Raw genomic sequence first — 20,150 nt, 5'->3', positions numbered from 1 at the left:
ACAACGAAGTGCACCTGTTGGTATTACAAAAGGACCACAAGTAAGACTGAATAAAATGTTATGAATATCTCAGCCTTCACATAAAACGAAAAAAAAACCAGCCTGTGTCACTTTGATCTGTTTCGTCACCTGACGTCCTGCCTGCGTTTTTGCCGTTCTCATTCTATGCTTATCAATCTGTTTTGCTATCCTTGTTGATTTATTTTATCCGTACAGGTGTTTATGTTGTTCAATTTCATATATTAATTTAAAGTCGTCCAATTTCAAGTAATCCATTCTTTTACACTAGCTGCTACCTTATCTTCAATCCAAAAGTAATGTTAAATCTCCATGGCAACAGCTCTCGAGGGTTTGGGAAATAATCGGATTTATTGCTTCCTTCATTATTCACAGCAAAATAAATAATGTTCATTACATTTCATAGATATATTACCAGACTCTATGTAAAAAGGGCCACGCACATCTTGCGGAAAATTATAAAAAATTGAAGCCAGATCTATTTCGGAATCTTCAGTGTGGACATGGGCTGTGTTCAATATCCATGTCTGGTGTAGCCATTCTCATTGTTTACAACGGATTAGAACTCTGCTAGTGTCTGCACCGTGTCCACAGGGCAGAATTTCTGCCCTTGGTGTAGCGGAAGGGAGAAAGTTGTGGGAGACGACAATAATTTGTCAAATTTGCGGGAAAGTTGCGGTGATGTGTTAAAATTGCAACGTCGCACTGAATTTGCGGGGAATCGTTGAATTCGCGTGAATTGGTGCGATCGCAACATCGCAACTTCCTGGAGGGTCTGTTCACTGTAACCTAGTATGTCTACTATGGGGGAAGGGGATTGTAGCTCAGTAAAGGGCTGCACATACAACACTTCTTGTATAATAAACTAAGTATAATTTGATAGTTCATACTGTACATGTCACTCGGATCATGACAAACTTGAACACAATTTAGTTTTTGGCCAAGAAAAAAATGCAATTTATTAACTGTTTGTAATAAGCTCGATAGTTCAAGAAAACATTTTTTTTTCTGCTGCATGTCATCAACAATCACATTCTAGGAGGACAGAGAGAAAGAAAGAACTAAAAACAGTTAAAAGCCACTGACTCCTCATCCTTTGAAAATCTCAGTAGACATTTTCCTTGACATTTTAAAACAAAAAGAGCAGAAAATAGCCACCCTTTTTTGCCCTAAACCCCACCCATGATTCCTGTAGAAGAAAGAAAAAGTACACAGATACCCTTAAAACTCATCGGTTTTTTTTTGTTTTCTTAGACGGGCTACATTAAAAACCCAGTGTTCTGTTCCAATGAGATGTACATTGGTGTAGGAATACATAGCATGGTGATGAAACACAAGATTGAGAAAAGAGGGAGAAAAAGGGATTTGGGGGGTTGTTGAAAGAAGGATTTATTCTGGAAGGGGGTCGGGAGAGGATCCAGAGGTGAAGTGCAACACCCTAATAGAGAAAGCCCAAGACGCTCTCCCTTACCCCAACGACTTGTGCATAGATCATGATCCTTAACAACCAGCTTCTCATGTCCTCTCGTTCCAAACAATAGTCCATGTTGATGCAGACACCCTTCAGTGTTTCTCCTCTCCTTAGTCGCTTCATACCCGCCATGACAGGGAGGGTGTGGGAGAACAGACAGACAGACAGACATTATAATGCACAAGACTCCTGCCTTTTGACAGGAGGGGACCTCATAGTATGAAAATACAAGAGATGGCAAACATCCAGCAAACTCGTGTGTTCATTTTGCCATCCATTTCACAATCAAAAAATCCTTGATCATTTAAAATGTAAAGCAATTTTTTCCCCCATATATAGATATCTTAGATATATATATATAAAGCACTCATCTTTTTCTTTTAGAGTTCATTATTTGGTAAATATGTACTGTATCTGCTACGGATTTATTCGGAGACGATTAACTTTATCTGCTGCTGCTGCTTCTGAAATTCATAACCCTCAGTGCTTACAATTTTTGTCGTCCTTTTCGTTTGTTCTCAAAAAAAAGGAACATTAAAATGGCATGGGGGTGGTGCTCGGGATCCCTAGCCATCCTGAGATGTCCACTTTTTTTTCTTCTTCTTCTCCTACTTCTTCTGAGTGTGCAAGATGGTGAGCAACAATGCCTTTGTTTGACAAAGAACATGAACAAAACATACCATACACAGACATGTACAGGCTCTGTCAGTCAGAAAAGAAATGACAACACACAAATTCATACATGAAATACAGACACAACACTGATCAGTCCCAGAGCTTATAAAATTAGCAAAATAATCTTCATATGGTCTACGCGTTTCATATTTTCATCTTATCCACGTCGCTGTTGAAAGTCTTTGTTTTCAACCTGACAATCCCATTTGTAGAATTCTTCTCATTTAACTTCAGCAAGAAAAAAAATGCTTGTAAATGCATTGTGGATGGCCTGGCAAAGAGTAGGACAAAATGAGGGGGGGGGAAACATGACGAACACTTTGACTGGACAACAAAAGAGGGAAAAAAATGGAAAGAACCATCTGAAAATAAAGCTAGAAAACACACTACAAAAGGTAGGCACCTCTGAAATGAGTCCTGCAGTCGCCTCCAGTTGACCTCTTGACCTTCTCTGCGATAGAGAGGAGGAGCCTCAAGTTCTACTTCTGTATGTCCATCTATGGCCACAGTTCATCAAGTCTTTTTTTTTTTTAAACAGTTTTTATCATTTTATCTTTTTTTTGTGTTTTCAACATTTTTCTTTTAATAATCTGGAGAAAAAAATGGTGCAATACTCATTAACTGCTGACCTTAAAAATGTTTCTTACATTATTCCACAATAAAAGCCACTAAAAGGTAGATATAACATAGTACATATTTAATAATAACAAAGAGAAAAACACACTTGTTTTTTGTATCTTGTGAAGACCTCGAGTAAACATTTACACGTGAATTGTCACCGCCTCCCCTCAGTATGTTTGTCATTTCATGGTGTACAATTAGCTGAACGAGGGTCAGCCGACAGTCAGTGCAACGCTAGAAGCTAATAACAACAACAATATACATCAGAATATAGAGATTTTGTTTTTCATGAGCGCAAAAATGAAGGAAACCCTAAAAACTACGAGACACTGAATAAAAAAAAATAAGCGGGAGCCCGCTGTAAATCGCAAGCACGCGTCTGAACCCCTTTCTTGGAACGCACATGCATACATGTATGCATACGATCACGCTCACCCTGCATACAGTACCCACAACCTTGTGCAAACACTCACATTAAACAGATGTCATTTTGCCACTTTTTTTTTCATAAAAGTTCTTTTGTCATTTTGAACCGATATCAAAAAACTTGGAAGTGTATGAATGAGACAAAACTATTACAAAAAGATTTCACATTTAATTATTGGCGCTTCTTTTTCATTCAAGTATTGGTAATTATTTTCTATAATTTGTATCATATTGATATGTTTGAGATCTTCTGACTTATTTTTTTTGGGGGGGGAAATGTAGACTGGGACAAAGAGTTGGAGAACGGGTGATTAAAACAGGGGGGGGGGGGCCTTGGAAGAAGATTCCTGTAAGAAGACAAACCTTGTGTCCCATGCTCCCATACATTTAAGAGATTTATGTATATAAGCCAGTGTGTGCATATTGGCCCCTGTGAAGGCGGAGGCAGAGGCACAGGACTGACTGGCCTCCCTCCACCCCCGCTCCACATGTGATTGAGAAGCAGGCGTTTCTCCAGCTACTGGAGTCTGTGCCACTGGGGGAAAAAAAGAAGGGGTGGCTGGGTGGGAGTCTATGATTCCATGCGGACAATGGTAGCTGGTTGGCCATTTGTGTTCGGCTAGCTGCAGAGAGGAAGGAGAGAAAGGAAGAGAGGAAGGAGAGGATGGTGCCTCTCAGTGCTGGTGCAGCAGTTTGGAATTCAGGGTGCCTGAAATATTGCCCCCACCACCACCACCGCAAAAACCTTTTCATGGACAGTCTGAGGCCTCGTGTTCAGTCTAGAATCAAGGCAGTTTTAGAGAAGAGGCAATAGTGATTGTTGCTAATGTCACTCATGAGTTAATATCAATGAAAAAAAAAAAGGAAACAACATAGTTCTTCCTCCTTCTTTTTAAGACCGACTGAGATGTCTTCCTGCTCCGTGGAAATGTAACATTGTGTAACGCATCTGAGCACCATTGACCCTTCTGTGCTAGTTGCTCTGTGGGGGTAAACGAAGGCCCTTTGGAGAGAACCACTTCAGCTAGCACTGAGACTTAACACATGCTAAAACACTTGTTGACAGTAGACATAAAAAGTGCTAACATTAAAAAAAAGAAAAAAAGAAAGAGAGCGAGAAACTCCTTTTTGGTTTAAAGAAAGATGTACCCGACGTGAGCATCTACAGTGCACCTCAGCATTCTGGAATCCCTGTTTAGTTTGGCTGGTCCCAGGGACTTTGATAACTGGGACCAATCGCTCCTCGCCTGTGGGCTGTCCACAGCCCGTCACCCCGACGCACTGCCTCTCCTCCACTCACTGGCCCACCTCATCCAGTAGGACAGCAGACAGTGGCATTTTGGGCCCATACTCTCTGGCTCTGCCATAGATCTCTTAAGACCTCAAGGAGGCGAGCGGTTCTGATGGCTTTCCTGCTTCATTCTTGCGCTGCTGTGCTTCTAGATGTTTCCATAGCCTTAACGACCGTTTCCACCACAGGTTAGACTGTTGGTGTGCTCTGGGGGCCCACGAAAGCCACAACACACAGTGTGGGTAAAAACACAGGAAGTCACACCTAAAACGATTTACTTCTTCACTGAGTCTGCGCATTGCAGGATGGGAATTTTGATCGTACTGAGGGCATCTGTGGATTAAGGAATGAGCTACTTGCTTGGCTTCTGAGCCAGTTGTTTGGATTAGGATTAAGATTAGGCTTGAACATAGAACATTCACCTCTCGGCCTTTGCATAGAAGTAAGTGCTGCAGTTGTGCGAATGACGTGTTTTAATTTCATAACAGGAGAAAAGCACTGGTGGTTGGTCGTGGTTGGGGTGGGGTTGGGTGGAGTGAAGTGTGGATAACGGTCATGAGCCATGTCTACTCACTCACACGGACTACCAGTGTGGGCGTGGTGAGAGAAAGCACCACAGGAGGAGAGGAGTGAGGCGACAGGCTGAGGGCCACTCCTCATCACCACTACCATCAGTCACCTTTCAAAAACAAACAAACAAACAAAAACAGAACAAAGCTGATCTAAACAAACAAACAAACACACACAAAAACCTTCCACATTTTACCAGGGTCTGCTCCAAGAATCTCTGTCAATCAGTGAGGAGAAGAAAAAAAAAAAAGTGTCACAAAAATGAGACAACGTTCAAATATGTAGTATTGATTCTGTGGGTTAAGGTTAGCAGTTGCGCAGTACTGCGGTTGCATCTCTCGCCAAAGTGTTTCTGTGTGTGTGTGTGTGTGTGTGTGTGTGTGTGTGTGTGTGTGTGTGTGTGTGTGTGTAGACACAGCAAGAAGCCAGGGAGAGGGGCTGGTGAGCAGCTACTTTGAAGACCACTGCATGGACAAAGCACGCATACACAATCGGTCCAACACACAAAGATACCGACAAGGAAACAGAGATCGATTTCTCAAAATCCATGAGAAGAATAACAGCAATCTTGACCCACGAAAAAAAAAAAAAAAAAAACACTGGCGATTATTTAAAGGACAAAGAAGTGAGACAAAAAAACAAAACATAAACCACTCCAGATCTGTCCACCTCCAGCTAAAGTGATCTTTGCATGAGAAGAGCGAGTAAATGTACGAGTCAAGTCTTTGAGCTGAGGTCGAGTGCTGGCACAGTAGTACCTGATTGGCCAGTTCTTAGAGAGCTGCTCTCTGCCAGGTTTGAGGACTGACCCCGACCAGTGTGTTTGTGTGTGTGTGTGTGTGTGTGTTGCAGAGGTCCAGACTGGATGGCTGTTGGAGGGTGTGGTGGGTGAGGGCGCGCTAGCAGAGAGCAGAGTGGCAGAGTCCGGCGTGGCTGGCCGCGGGCTCCACAGCAGATAGGCACTCGATGGCCACTCTCGTCATACAGGCTTGGCAGAGAGCCCACGTCCTTAGAAAAGGCTTTCCCAGACTGCAGAGCACTCCAACAGTGATATATATATTTATCAAAGTTTAATATATATATAAATATACATATAATATATATTTTAAACTTTGATAATTTCAAAAGACCAAAACAACTCAAAGTAAATCACCTGTCTGAACATCACTCATATTTTTTTCAGTCTTTGTTTTTTTATCTTCTCCTTGTTTTGCTAGGGTTTTTTTGTCTGAAAAAACAAAAAAAAACACCTTCGTGCTTTTGTGGTCTGAGACCAAGAAAGGACAAAAAGCAAAAATAGAAAAGGGGAGTTTTTCTGCCCCCTTTTTTTAAAAGTCCTCGACCAGCCTCAAAGAGGATGTGGAGAGGCAGCTCGATTGCTTTTTTTTTTTCATTCCTTTTTCAGTGTTTGCCTCTCCACTGATTTAGTTGGCATTTGACAGTAGAGCTTGGCTCTCAACACTAAGTGCTATAGGTACAACCTCCTTCCCCTCCTTCTGTCTTTTGTTAGCGTACATTTTGTTTTGTACCTGGTATGCCCAAAACAAATAAGCGTGATGGGAATAATGAAAAAAAAAAATGCACCTTGTCTAGTCAGCAAAAGGGGGATGATCACCCCCTCTTATTTGGTATGAAGCCCTCAGGGGGCCTGTGTGAAGTCTCTGCTGGGTGAGCATGACTGGATCGTGATGGGGGGGGGTTAAGGACGTCAGTGTGGTTGAAGTGCTTAGTTTATTCCATCCACCAGAATCTGGAACCAGTGAGCTGACCTTCAGGGTAGAGAAGGACAAGGCTTAGGTTGATGTTGGGTTGGGTTGGGTTGGGGTGATGCCGTGCTGGTCCTGGTTCTCCTGGAAACGGACTGGCATTAGCGGTGTTCCAGTGGTGCATCGATGGACGGAGGAGGCTGTGGTTGCCGAGGAAGGTCGGCCTCCCAGAGACGCTCCAGTCATCCTTTTGAAGTTGATGGGTTGGCAGGAATAGAAGCAACTAAATCGGAGTCGTTTGCAGTAGTCCACTTCATCAACAAAATGAAACAAAACAAAACAGAACAGAACAGCTGTGCAGCATCAGAGAAATCAAAGCGTTCCTGAAAGTAATATGGAGCAGTGGTTGATCATATCTCTCTCTCTCCCTCACACACACACACACACACACACCCGCACACACACCCTTGGCCCCTGAACACTCAGACCCACTGCCAGACTATTGTGATAAGGACAGCCATCACCCCCAGTAAGGCTGGCGGGGGATCAGGGTGGATGTGTGTGAGGGACCCACCCTGGGCCCAAGGTCAGGTCACGGGGGAGGGGGGACTTTCCCCTTGCTCTGCTGATGAGGTTTGGCCCATCTCTGGTAGCGTCACGTACCCCTCCTCACCCCCATTGATCATCATTCGTCACTGGCAGGTCCACTGGGGAGGGGTGGGGGTAGGGGTGGATAGGGGACAGTTAAGGCTAGTTTAAGTGCTGCGAGACGGAAGCGCCAAACCAGTGGGGACAGGTCCGAGAAGGTGCTGAATCTGGTTCCGCGGCTTGGTTGGGTTTGGAATGATGCTTTACGTAGCGGGTCAGGGCCAGAGAGGGTGAAGGAAAGAGGGCGGAAGTGTGTGTGTGAGTGTGTGTGTGTGTGTGTGTGTTTCTTTTTAGGAGGTGGGGGAGACTTCTGGTTTCATTTCTCAAAATGGCAGCTCTTGTTATCAGTTGTAGTCAAAAATATACATTATAACACACAAAAACCATACACACCCACGTTGCAGTACTCAACTCCCCAGAAAGAGTTTCAGTCTGTTAAAAAGTTTCTCCTTTCCTTTGTATCTGTAACTGGTTTCTCAAAGTCTAATAGAACACTGGGACCAAAAACATACCAAAATAAAAAAAAGTCACAAGAAAACCCAAACAGGAATCCAATGAAATGACAAAACAAGAACTGAAAAGTCAAAAGAAGTAGAACAAATGTCAGCAGCCTCTACAACATGTATTGCCTCCGCCTCCTGTCGCCCGTCTTACCGTTCCACTGACGCTGATTATCACCACAACATTTGCTTGGTTTTTGCTCCTGTATGTAATGGTTTATTTATTTGTCTTATTCTTTTTCATATGTAACTTCAAAGATACTACCCTTCGCCTCCACAAACGGTATTCCCAAAGGGCAGTGGTGTGGTGTGGGTAGGGTTGGGTAGGGTGGGGTTGGGTGGAGCAGGACTGAGGAAGGTGGCAGGCAGCCTTGGGCTCCTTGTCCGTCCGTCTGTCTGTCCCTCCGTTCCCTTACATGGACTCTCCACTCAGCAGGTCTCCAGGAAGCAGCGTGTTGATCTGGGTGGGACTACCCACCACCCTCCCGTCCTCCCCCCCGGGGGGCCCCCACAGGCTGGAGTAATGTGGCACACCCCCCCACAGCAGCTCTCCCCCCATCTTCCCAGCAGTCCCTGCGCCTCCTCCTCCTCCTCCCAGACTGCCGCTGGTCCAGTGGCACATGCCGCTGTGGGAGGAGCTGGCCATGCCCATGCGTGTCTGATTGGCCGAGGGCTGGTTGGCCTGCCAGCTGGTGGTGGGCGTGTGCGTCTGGCCCTGTGCAAAGAAGCGGTTCACCTCCTCCTCGCCGGCAAACTCCGCCAGAATGGTGGTGTTACCCAGCACACACCTGCAGAGAGGGAGAGAGAAGAGAGGAAGAGAGGAAGACAGAGGAAGAGAGAAGAGAGGAAGAGAGGGAGACAGAGGAAGAGAGAAGAGAGGAAGAGAGGAAGACAGAGGAAGAGAGAAGAGAGGAAGAGAGGGACAGAGGAAGATAGAGGAAGAGAGGAAGATAGAAGAGAGGGAGACAGAGGAAGAGAGAAGAGAGGAAGACAGAGGAAGAGAGAAGAGAGGAAGACAGAGGAAGATAGAGGAAGAGAGAAGAGAGGGAGACAGAGGAAGAGAGGAGAGAGGAAGACAGAGGAAGAGAGAAAGATCGTGTATTAACATTTGCCCTGAGAGACACAAATGGCAATCTGAAGTGTTTTTGTGTGTGGTCCAACATTTGAGCAGCAGGACGTTGGAGGGTGGTGACCTACATGTGCAGGGACTTCTGGGCTTTTGCGGCCTCCTCTTTGGAGCTGTAGCGCACCACGGCGTTCCCCTGCGTCAGGTTCAGGTGGAAGGTGAGGAGCGGCCCGTGCTGCATGCACAGCGTTCGCAGGGTGGAGCCGTCAATCTGATCCAGATGTGCACGCGCGCACACACACACACACACACACACACACACACACACACACACACACACACACACACACACACACACACACACACACACAAAATGAGGCAAAAGCCAGTTAAAGCCGGGTCCTGTCTAAGTCCTATTCCAGTGTTTGTGTATGTGGTGGTGGTTGGCTGATGGCCCGTGTGCTCAGTGCTCCTACCTGAGGCGTGAGGTTCCTCAGCACCAGCCAGCTGCTGGTTCTACTGGAGCTGTCAGTGCTCCAGGTGGTGCCTGAGAGGGAGGGAGGAGGAAGGGGGGAGGAGAGGAGGAGAGGAGGAGAGGGAGAGATGTCTGTCACAAATACACAAATACAATGGCAGAGTGATCACAAGGCAGGGTATGAGAAAACATGGCATCCAGTGATTTCAGTTTAGAATGAGTGAGCAGGAACTACACTCTTTCGTGGAGTTTCAACAAACGGGACACACACCAGATCCACAAATTGACAAAACTACTACAGTCTGTTCACTCTTGCTGATGTCCAGCGGGGTTTCCAGTAGTGGGTAGGCTGTAGGCTGAGCGAGTCCTTAAACTCATCTCACATACACATAGATTCAACTCAAATTCATGGCATCAGTGTCAGTCTATTGTGGGTGTTAAGTATATATAATATCTATTCTATATCCCTATACCTCAAACACATGACCCCCAGATCAGTATTGGCAGTTGGGCTGACTGCAAAGAAATTGATGTGTCCACTTTCACCTGTACACAGACCTGTGAGTGTTTTTGTGTCGGAGGAGGAAGAGGAAGAGCAGTACCTCGTGGCGTACCTGAGGAGTACGAGGTGCCCCATCCAGGGGCAGCCAGGCCCAGGGAGTTGCCCCCCCAGGTGGACGAGGGCTTGCTGTGGCTGGTGAGGCCTGGCGGGGGGCGTGTTGGGGCAACACCGGTGCTCCGCGGGCCCTGTGGAACCTTCCAGAGCTCGTGGGACAGAGAGGGCTGAGGGTGCGAGATGGGCCCTGGAGACCAGGTGGACTTCATGTCTGACAGCTTGCCTGCAGGACAACAGGAGGGGGGGGGGGGGGGGGGGGGGGGGTCAGTTACTCCATGAATCCAGCGACCGTCCTGTCACTGGTGTTTAAAGGCTGCGTGTCAACCTTGAACACCATTCAGGAAGTCACAAACACAGCAGCTTAACAGCAGTCTCATACACACACAACCTCTACATGCCACAGGGAGGACACCATGCCCCTTGGGAAACACCAGAGGGGAGGGCAGATGCATCACTACATGGCCTGAAGGAGTATGGGGCACTCGGGCGGGGGGGGGGGGGCCACAACACGTTTAGATGCAGACCAGGTCATCTGTCCAGAGGAAGGATAAGAGGCCTGCAGTCACTAGGAACCTTTCTGGGATGGGTTGGGGGGGGGGAGGGGACTCTTGAATGGAGAGCAGGAGGGCATCCATGGCCTTGAGGGTTGAAGGGTACATAGGGAGATAAGAACAGGGGCAGGGGCAGGGGCGCTGGGTGGATGTGGTACCTGTGTCGTCTGCCTCTGGTGAGGACAGAGGGAAGGGGCTAGCGTAGGCACTGACAACCCAGGACCCCGAGGGAGGCTGGGCCTCAGACTCAAGAGACGCTGGGGAGGAGCCTACAGTGAGCCCAGCCGTAAGGCAGCCAGGAGAGGAGAGGTGTGGTGTGGTGGAAAAAACAAAGAAAGGAATCAAGTAACAGCTGAGTGTGGAAGTGACACTGCTGTCAAAAGGAAATGTTAGAGACCAAATATTAGGGAGGACTCAGTTTCCAGAATGTCTGAGCATGTGTGTGTGTGTGTCCCCAGTGTTACTGGATAATGTCTGAGCATGATTATGTGTGTGTCCAGTGTTACTGGATAATGCTGTGCAGAATGCTTCCTGCTTGAAAAATTGTTTGTGTCTTGCAACCTTGCCTTGCATAATGCTCCCTCTCTTTCTTTCTTTCTCTCTCTCTCTCTCTCTTCCCCCCTTTCATTTGCGCACTTACTCTCGCTCTCTCCTCTCCTACCTCCACTCCGGTCTCTGAGCAGGTAGCGGTTGACGTCGTGGATGTTGGTGTTGATGGTGGGTCCACTGGGAACACTTCCTGGGGTCATGTTGGGGTCATTCTCGGGGTCAATGTTTTGCAGTCCTTTCCATGGCACACCAGGGCAGAATTCTGTGAGGGGTTTGGAAGACGAAGTTTTAAAGCAGGAAACATCTGCTGAATGACTAGACCAACAGGTCCCATTGTACCAGTGTACTCTTCACTCTAGCCTCCGGGCTAAAACTATTTAACATCTGCCAACTGATTACCAGTCAGACAAACACAAATGTGCTTATCTCTACAGTAACACGGCTCTTACCGTAGTGTGCATGTATGTGTGTGTGTGTGTGTGTCTATGTATCCAGCTGTGGTACATTCTTTTGTATGTAACGGTGTCTGTTTATGTGTGAATGTTTGCATACACGATGAGCTGTAAAGGAGAGTTTGTATGAGTGTTCGCATGGATGTGATACACAAAGGTGTATTTATATACGTATATATAGACACTTGGGACTATGCATGTGTGTGTATACATGATAGTGTGTGTGTGTGTGTGTGTGTGTGTGTGTGTGTGTGTGTGTGTGTGTGTGTGTGTGTGTGTGTGTGTGTGTGGGGCTCTCACCAGGAGGCCAGCTGACACCGGTCCCATTGGAGATCTTGTCGCTAGCACTCTTGCCTGGCGCCCAGCTCTCGTGTTGCACCAGAGGGCTGGTGGGCGAGTCTGAGCCGGGCATGAGATTGTAGGGGCTGTACGAGTCGTCCAGAGGAGGCTTCCCCGGGTGACCCAGACTGGAGACAGCAGTTATGGCACCTAGGAGAGAGGACAGACCCCAATTAAGTATATACACTGTTTATATGCGCTAAATAGAATGAATGGCAACATGCGGAGCATTCTGAGACCACAAGGGGGCAGCATCACGACTGACATGCAGTAGACTTCTCTTATTGGAGTGGTCCTCTGAGGCACGACGCCATTTCCTGGAGGCTGAAGAGGTAAGTCTACTTGCTTCATGTGCATATTAAGTGTACTTATACTAATGCTGCGTAAACCAATACAATTAGATAGGCAAGATACTCCATCAAAAAAAATTTCATTGAAGTTTTTAGTTCATGGTAGCTAAGGACAGTTAACACACACAGCGGTTTCTATTGACTCAGCCCTTGCTGGTGGTCGTGGCGGAAGCGGGGGCTGAGGGGGGGGGGGGGGGGGCTGAGAGGATCTCTCCGTACCGTGTTTGCTGAGGCTGGTGTCCGTGGGCGAGGAGCCCCCCGAGAGGCTGTCCATGGAGTTGGGGTGCGTCCACTGTGACAGGCGGGACTGGGGCTGCGGCGGCTCCTTCAGGGACAGGCCTCCCATCTCCATGCACTCTACATTCATGTTGGGGTTCAGTCCGGCTGCTGGGAAAAGGCCAAAGCCCGGGTGTTAATTCATGTCATGGGACTCAACACGTCATCATCATTTAAGACTGTTAGGCCAGTTCGTCAACAATGTATCTTTTGCGTGGCCCATAGTAATCACATATGCTTCTCTAACTAAGGGCTGGGTACCAATTCTGCTTAGAAGAAATTGTCCGGGCATGTTTTGGACAACACTGTGTATTAATAATTAACACACATTTCACATTGATGGATATTATAACCTATCAAACACCATGGCACACAGAAGAGAGAGACGCGTGACTCTTACGGAGTGAGTAAGGGCTGTAGGAGTTGACTGAAGACTGGGTCTCTTTGGTCTGCAGGTCAGAGAGGCCTGGAGCCTGGGGCTGGCCTGGGTAGTTGTCCAGGGCTGATTTGCCGGAGCTGGGGTGCAGGCCAGGGTGCAGGGGAGGCTGGGGTGGATGGGGGGGCTGATGCTGCTGCTGCTTCATGACCAGAGCCTGGGCCAGCTGCCTCTGGTGCTGCTGAATCTGCTGCTGCATGTTATTGATTGTACGTGCAACCTGCAGAGAGCATCACACACACACACACACACACACACACACACACACACACACACACACACACACACACAGAGACACAGACACAGACACACACAGAGAGACACACACACACACAGAGAGGACAAATATAGTCAGCAGGAGAGCAGTGTGGTCAACACAGAAACACTGTGGCTAGGGAGTCAGCAGTGAGTGAGCAGTGAGACAGAGCAGTGAGACAGAAACCAGAGAAGAGAAACGACATGAAGAAGAGCAGAACACAACAAAACAGAAGAAGGAGAGGGAAGAGAAGAAAAGGGAAGGAAGACCTGGGGGGGAGAGAAGAGAAGAGAAGGATGGATAAACATGGGATGAGAAAAAAGACAAGAGGAGCGCTCACTTGTTGCTCTTGCTGTCTGATGGGGCCGGAAACATTGCGCTGTGCCTGCAACATCTGCTGCTGTATCTGTAAACGTTGGTATGCCTGTGCATGGCCACACACACAGACACACACACACAAACACACACGCACAAGTGCACACGCACACGCACACAAACACAAACACACACAAACACGCACGCACACCACACCTTTGTATGAGCTGCTTTTCAAAGGAATTACACACAAATTCCAGTCAAATGATGATACTAACAATAAAATGTCCTCATAGTCCCAATACAAGTCGTCCAGGAGTACTAATACACGTCCCATGGCATTAACAGAGCCTTTAATGTCGCAGTAATATCCTGGAAGACGGCCACACACACACAGACACAGACACACACACACATCCCATGGCATTAACAGAGCCTTAAATGTTGCAGTAACATCCTGGAAGACGGCCAGTAAACTCACCAGCTGCAGCTGGTACAGTTGGTTCAACAGGGTCATATGTTGAGGGTTTATTGGTGAGGTTAAAAGTGCAGGGTTGAGTCCAATGTTTTTTGCTGCAAACTGTAAGAGCTGTGCTTGAACCTGGGAGAGAAAAGGAGAGAAGAGGAGAGGAGAGAAGAGGAGAGAAATGAGAGAAGAGGAGAGAAGAGGAGAGACGTTCACATGAAGGGTGTTTGTACAAGTTCATGTGGTCATTCAAAAGATGCACACCAATTATGAAATTGCTATGCCACCTTACTGGGACTGACTGTGTTAAATTCCAGTACACACCTGTCAACAGGAAATGAGGATGGGAGAAATGGGATCTGTGAGGAACGGGTATGTGAGTGTGCTTCTGAATGAGACTCTACAGGTGTGAGTTAGTGTGTGTGTGTGTGTTTAGTGTGTGTGTGTGTGTGTGTGTGTGTGTGTGTGTGTGTGTGTGTGTGTGTGTGTGTAGTACTTACCTGAGGGGAGAGAAACTGAGGCACTTGAGCGCGTAGACTAGGCTGGGAGGAGCTGAGAGGCGGCACTGACGGCTGAGGAGGAGGAGGCTGCTGCTGCTGCTGCTGCTGCTGCTGCTGCATGGCCCGTGCTGCTTGAGCTACTCCACTACTCACAAACATTCCACTCTGCATCTGACACACACACACACACATGCAGTTTAATCAGCATTACTCAGACACACAATCAGTTTCTAACACATTCTGCTTCTGACAAGGGACACAGGTGCAGTGTTTATTAATATTATGCGTATTTACCCGTTATAGTGCAAAATATAATCCTTCAGGAAAACACACACACACGCCACCTTGTAATAGCCTCCCACTGGTGAAATGCAGTGCAGTGTGAGTGTAGACTGTCACTGCTTACCTGTCTGTTGTTCAAGTTTTGCATGGCGACCCCCAGGGCCTGGCTGGGGATGGCGGGGCTGGCCAGCGGGAGCTTCAGGCTGGGAGAAGGCAGAAACGGTGAGGTCTGGGTGTCTTCCACCAGGCCGCCATCCTGCCAGCCACACACACAGACACAGACACAGACACAGACACAGACACAGACACAGACACAGACACATTAGGATCCAAATAACCAAATAACCACATGAGTGTAGGATCAACCATCTACCTTTGCAGTAAGAGCCATATTCCAGTGTGTAGTATGGGGTCAGTGGCGCTACCTTGTCACAGAGGGGGCTGCGATCTGAGGAGTCTTTGGAGATGAGCGGAGGCCTGCAGCCCATCTGTTTGGTGACGAGGCCGTTGTTGTAGTCAGAGATCCCCATCCCCCGCTTGTCCAGTTCAGTCTTCTTCTCCAGCAGGGCGCCTGTTGACACAGAGCACGTCTGCATGAGTCACAGGCTTCCTCAGGCAGCTCACTTTCACAGTTTGGATGTTTTCGTGTTCGCTCTTCACTGAATAAGGGTGATACTCGTTCACTCTTCACTGAATAAGGGTGATACTCACTCATGGCCTGATCCAGATTCATGTTGTTGCTTTTCAGAGCCTCCTCCGCAGGGTCTCTCTGTGTGCACACACACACACACACACACAGTGAGGATTGACAGCACGGTAATTACCACACTGACACTTACTGTTGTAATACACTAAATGCAGATGTGATTGTTTGTACTGATGTCTGGGCTTACCGGGAAGCCCATGTCAGTCAGCTGTTTGATGAGGCGATTCATGATCCAGGTCTCGTCTGGCTTGCTGGGAACCCTCGCCTTTGGGAACAGAACAATACACTGAGTGCACAGAAGGGGGCACTATGCAAATAAAACCGAATCCCTCGTTAAGAGTATAGAACCACTAAAACCATTACTTCCATACTGTATGTACTGCTGAGTTCAGGTTAACAGGTCATTATTTCTCTGATCGACCTTTGCATTGTGACTGGCTTGTTCAAAATGTCTTCCCGCGGTCTGATCTCCCTGCCCCATGCTCACCTTCGGTGGTCCCTTCTTGGGTGCGTTGCCCCAGGAGTTGCAGGAGTTGCTCTCCTGGTTGGCGCTGTTGTTCCACATGTCCCCTTCCTCGGACTCCCATTGGTTCGCAGACATGCCCAGCTCCTCCCCTCCACCACCCCAGCCGTCTTGCATAGATTTAGGGGCTGAAGTGGGGCAAAACAGCGACAGAGAGACATAAGAGATTGAACAAAAAATATAGCCAGTGGTAATTGCACTGACACAAACTGCAACAAACTGTAATGTGAGCATCTCATCACCAGAGGGCAGTCTAGTGCCACATTTGTTTTTACACGGTTTTTACCTTACCTTGGGAGTCAAGGTCACAGAACACACAGCACAAAAAAAACATCTTAAATCACAGCAAAGTCTTTAATAAAAAAAAGTTAGAACAGAACAGAACCGATGCATTAAGCCCTGTGGCAGCATTAACATACCGATGCTAAAACACATCCGATCTGTGTTATACAAGGATTCAAATGATTCTGTTTTTTTTCAGCCATTCCTTCATTCAGACCTTTGAGCCCTGTTTCTGCTTTGTGTGGTCATGGCTCTTACCTGGCTTGCAGGGTGCTGGTCCGGGGGGTGGGTTGCCCCGGCTGTAGACCTCGGGGCCATTGTCCCCCCAGCCTCCACAGCTCCCCGTGGGCTTGCCCCAGGCTGAGGTGCCATTGTCCACCGAGACTGGAGGGGGCGCCGTCTCCCCCCAGGAAGGCTCAGGTTTAGAATGGACGTTGGACATCTCCCCCCAGCCTGTGGGAAGAGACAGGGTTCACATTAGCAGCTGATCACTGACTGACACAGATGCTAACCCTAGCTAAACTCACTGCATCTCTAGATCGGCCCATTCAAGCTGATGAGTCATGCTAAGAGTCATGGGTGCATCTGCACATTATAGATAGGAAGCCTCACACTGCTTACAAACAACACAACCTCGACCTCACTCTTCTGTTCTCTCTCATCACAGCTGAAGGAAAATGTGTGGTAGGACCACGGCAGAAAATGCTTGTTTAAATCGTGACTGATTTTGCGCGCCTGGTCTTCTGGCTTGCTGGGTGAGAGGGGTGGCATTGGTGGAGAGTGGCCAGGGCCGGCGTGAGTACTGACGGAGGTGAGGACGGGGCAGAGGGCGTCTGAGGCTCCCGCTGAGGCCCAGCCTGGAGCTGCACACAGATGGCCGAGCACCTCCTAATTACACACCTCCCACCTCAACCACCCCCTCCTCTACGCCCCGCAACCAACCACCAAATACCCAAAAATTATGCTCAGAGTCTTTAAGTATTTCCAAAGCATTCTAGTACACAACCCTCTCAGCCTTCTGTGCTTGCCCACAAGAAGGCACTGCTCTGCCTGTTTCCACCATGTGTCTATGTGTAGGCTACTATAAGGAGTGACACACACGGCATACACCACACTGTGACTGGATCTCTGGTTAGTGTTAATATAAATCACATTGTTTGATTATTACATGACTAATGGAAAATCAAATCTGACCACACAGTGAACAGACTGACAATGAGAATGAATACTAATATAAGGTGTAATTGTCATGGAGCCACTGGATAATTACCTATATCCATGGTAACACAAGGCATGAATAGAGCCTCGCTCTCTGATTGGGCCAATAGGTTAAAAAAAGTCTTCAAGCTTTGGAATTAGGGTTTTAATAAAAACTGACTGAAAAAGGCCATGCTTAACGCACACTTTGTACTCACTGACTTAACCTGTCTGATGGCAGTGCTTTAATTACAGCCTGGTAGCAAAAATTCTAAAATCTAATTGTGATTGTAATTGTAATATTTAAATTCAACACTAAATCTCATCAACCTGAGGCCAAGTGTCCCTATACCATACAATATCACTATTGATATTCCGGAGGAAGTGACACAGCGGCACTATCTATGAACTAATAAATCTCTTCCAGAGAAGCAAACCTGTTTAAATGAACCATAGTGATCTTGTAGGGCTCTCGTACCTGGAGTCATGAGAGGTGCTCTGCTGTGCGCTGGTCCGGGTTGGTGAGGGCCACCACCACCATCGGGTGAGCTGCCGCTGTTGTTATTATTGCCCGGGCCATGGCTGTGGCCGTGGCTGTGGTTGTGGCTGTGGCTGTGGTTATGGTTGTGGCTCAGGTTAGATATGGGAGGTGGGCCGTGGTGGGGGTTGTGGAGGAGGTGGGTGCTGCCAGTGGAGGGGTTGTTGTTGTTGCCACTGCCGCTGCTGCTGCTGCTGCTGCTACTGCTGCTGCCACTGTTGCCCCCTGTGGGGCCAGGCTTGCCCTGTGCCCCAGGATTGTTCTTGTCCCAGAGGTTGACCGTCTTGTTGTGAGTGCTCGGGTCTCCCCAAGCTGAGGTACCGTCGTCAATCTCCATCTTGCGCCGGATGGAAGGTGGGGAGGGCTCCTCCCAGCCAGTGGACTCCCCAGAGCGTCCCTGCTTCATGCCTCCCCCATTGCCACCACCCCCTCCACCTCCACCACCTCCACCACCTCCACCACCAGCACCACCACCTCCTCCACCACCACCACCACCTCCTCCACCACCACCACCACCTCCAGCCCAACCTGAGCCAGACTGCTTCACAGAGGGGGGGCCGCCCCATGAGCCCAAGCGTGCTCCTCCACCTCCTACGCTGGTGCTGCCGTTGCTTCCTTCCTGAGGCTTACTGCCCCAGCTTTGGGTAGGGCCGCTTGAGCGCTGTGGTTCACCCCAGCCGCCGCCTCCTCCTCCTCCTCCTCCTCCTCCTCCTCCTCCAACCATGCCTGGTCCTCCACTTGCCACTGGGGCAGGCTTTCCTCCCCAGTTATGACCACTCTCCTTCCAGCCTCCTCTTTCTCCTTCCCAAGCTGAGTTGGTCGGGCTGCACTTCTTGCTGTCCCCAGGGTCTCCCCAGTCTCCCCCGGAGCCTCCGTCCCCTCCTTTGCCCCAGTTGTGGGGGGCTTTGGGCCCGTCGCCCCAGCCCTGGGGTTTGGCCTTGCTGTTGTGGTTGTCCCAGCTGGGAGACTTCTCATCTGTGCCCCAGGATTGCCCATTCTTGGGCAGGCTGGACCCAGGGCCTCCTGCCTGCGAAGGTGGGTTGCCCCAGCCTCCACTGGGGCCGTTGGTGGGTTTCTTGTTGGTGGGGGGCTCTCCCCATCCAGAGCCTCCGGGCTGGTTGGGGGCAGGCTGGATGGTTCCCCAGCCAGAGTTAGCTGCAGTGCTGGGGCAGGAGTCATGGCTCTTCCCTGCTGACTCTGGTATGGATGGAGGACTAGGATTGGCGTTTGGTTGGGGGCCAGTAGAAGGAATGCTGGATGAGGATGTGCCCCAAACATCAGCGCCAGAATCGTTCTTGTTCCTGGCACGTGCTGCCTCTTCTGTCCCCCAGGCTGTGTGCTGCCGAACTGGAGTCTGTCCCCAGCCCGTGTTACACAGCACCCTTGGGTCCATGTCCTGGGCAGGCACCACTGGGACAGGCTCTTTCCTTGACAAGTGATCCCTGTGAGAAAGCTGCATCTCCTGGCTCTCAACGCTACCCTCGCTGGCCGGCGTAGTCCCCCCTTGGCCCCAACCACTCAGTTGCTCCTGCGATGGAGAACTGACCTCCCAGCCTTTGGCCTCGGCGGGGGGCTTGCCCCAGTCTCCGCTCGAGGGTTGCCCCCAGCCACCTGTGGCACCACTGGTTGTCGAGCTTCTTCCATGACCCCAGCCAGCTCCAGAATCCCATCCAGAGTCCTTAGAAGAGGCTGATTTGGAGTGTCCATTACCCCAGACGGAGCCGTCTTCTCCGTTGATCTGGGAGGCTCCGCCAGATTGAGGCTGGCCAACGGAGCCGGTGCCCCATGCGGGCAGGCCATGGATGGGGCTGGGAGCCTCCAGCTGCTTAGTGTGATTTGGTCCGTCAGTGTTAAGGTTCTGAGGTTCTGAGGAGCTGAAAGACACATTCGTGGACGGGGAGTGGTGGTGCGACTCCGGGGCCTCAGAGGGCATCATGCTGCCCCAGGCGCTGGATCCCGAGGCAGGGTTCCCGCTTGCACCCTGATTGGGGGTCACACATGAGGGGCTGCAGAGGTTGTGGACAGGAGACGGGTTAGTGCCTTCTCCTC

At 49.0% G+C, this 20,150-nt stretch overlaps 1 protein-coding gene across 8 annotated transcripts in view; it reads right to left on the bottom strand.

Annotated features, from left to right (window-relative positions):
- Window positions 1–951: 951 nt before the first annotated feature.
- Window positions 952–20,150, bottom strand: part of tnrc6c1 (trinucleotide repeat containing adaptor 6C1) — a 49,706-nt gene continuing 30,507 nt past the window's right edge. For 3 of the 8 annotated variants that reach the window (XM_031570853.2, XM_031570891.2, XM_031570902.2), the window contains 18 exons: window positions 18,042–20,150; window positions 16,625–16,819; window positions 16,049–16,212; window positions 15,749–15,826; window positions 15,567–15,624; window positions 15,281–15,426; window positions 14,980–15,111; window positions 14,574–14,744; window positions 14,089–14,208; window positions 13,633–13,716; window positions 13,001–13,256; window positions 12,544–12,711; window positions 11,936–12,124; window positions 11,275–11,445; window positions 10,070–10,306; window positions 9,469–9,539; window positions 9,124–9,263; window positions 952–8,714 (listed from right to left, as the gene is read on the bottom strand). The exon at window positions 18,042–20,150 is cut by the window's right edge and continues 594 nt beyond it. In XM_031570853.2, the coding sequence (XP_031426713.1) occupies window positions 8,339–8,714; window positions 9,124–9,263; window positions 9,469–9,539; window positions 10,070–10,306; window positions 11,275–11,445; window positions 11,936–12,124; window positions 12,544–12,711; window positions 13,001–13,256; window positions 13,633–13,716; window positions 14,089–14,208; window positions 14,574–14,744; window positions 14,980–15,111; window positions 15,281–15,426; window positions 15,567–15,624; window positions 15,749–15,826; window positions 16,049–16,212; window positions 16,625–16,819; window positions 18,042–20,150 (4,865 nt within the window). In that variant the 3' untranslated portion in view covers window positions 952–8,338. The remainder of the gene's footprint in view (window positions 8,715–9,123; window positions 9,264–9,468; window positions 9,540–10,069; window positions 10,307–11,274; window positions 11,446–11,935; window positions 12,125–12,543; window positions 12,712–13,000; window positions 13,257–13,632; window positions 13,717–14,088; window positions 14,209–14,573; window positions 14,745–14,979; window positions 15,112–15,280; window positions 15,427–15,566; window positions 15,625–15,748; window positions 15,827–16,048; window positions 16,213–16,624; window positions 16,820–18,041) is intronic. The other 5 variants (XM_031570866.2, XM_031570877.2, XM_031570860.2 and 2 more) reach the window with 5 other exon arrangements.

The sequence above is a fragment of the Clupea harengus genome, chromosome 1, assembly GCF_900700415.2.
Source record: "Clupea harengus chromosome 1, Ch_v2.0.2, whole genome shotgun sequence".
Taxonomy (NCBI): domain Eukaryota; kingdom Metazoa; phylum Chordata; class Actinopteri; order Clupeiformes; family Clupeidae; genus Clupea; species Clupea harengus.
Note: the sequence above shows the minus strand (reverse complement) of the source record. Positions and strands in the feature narration are given on the sequence as shown.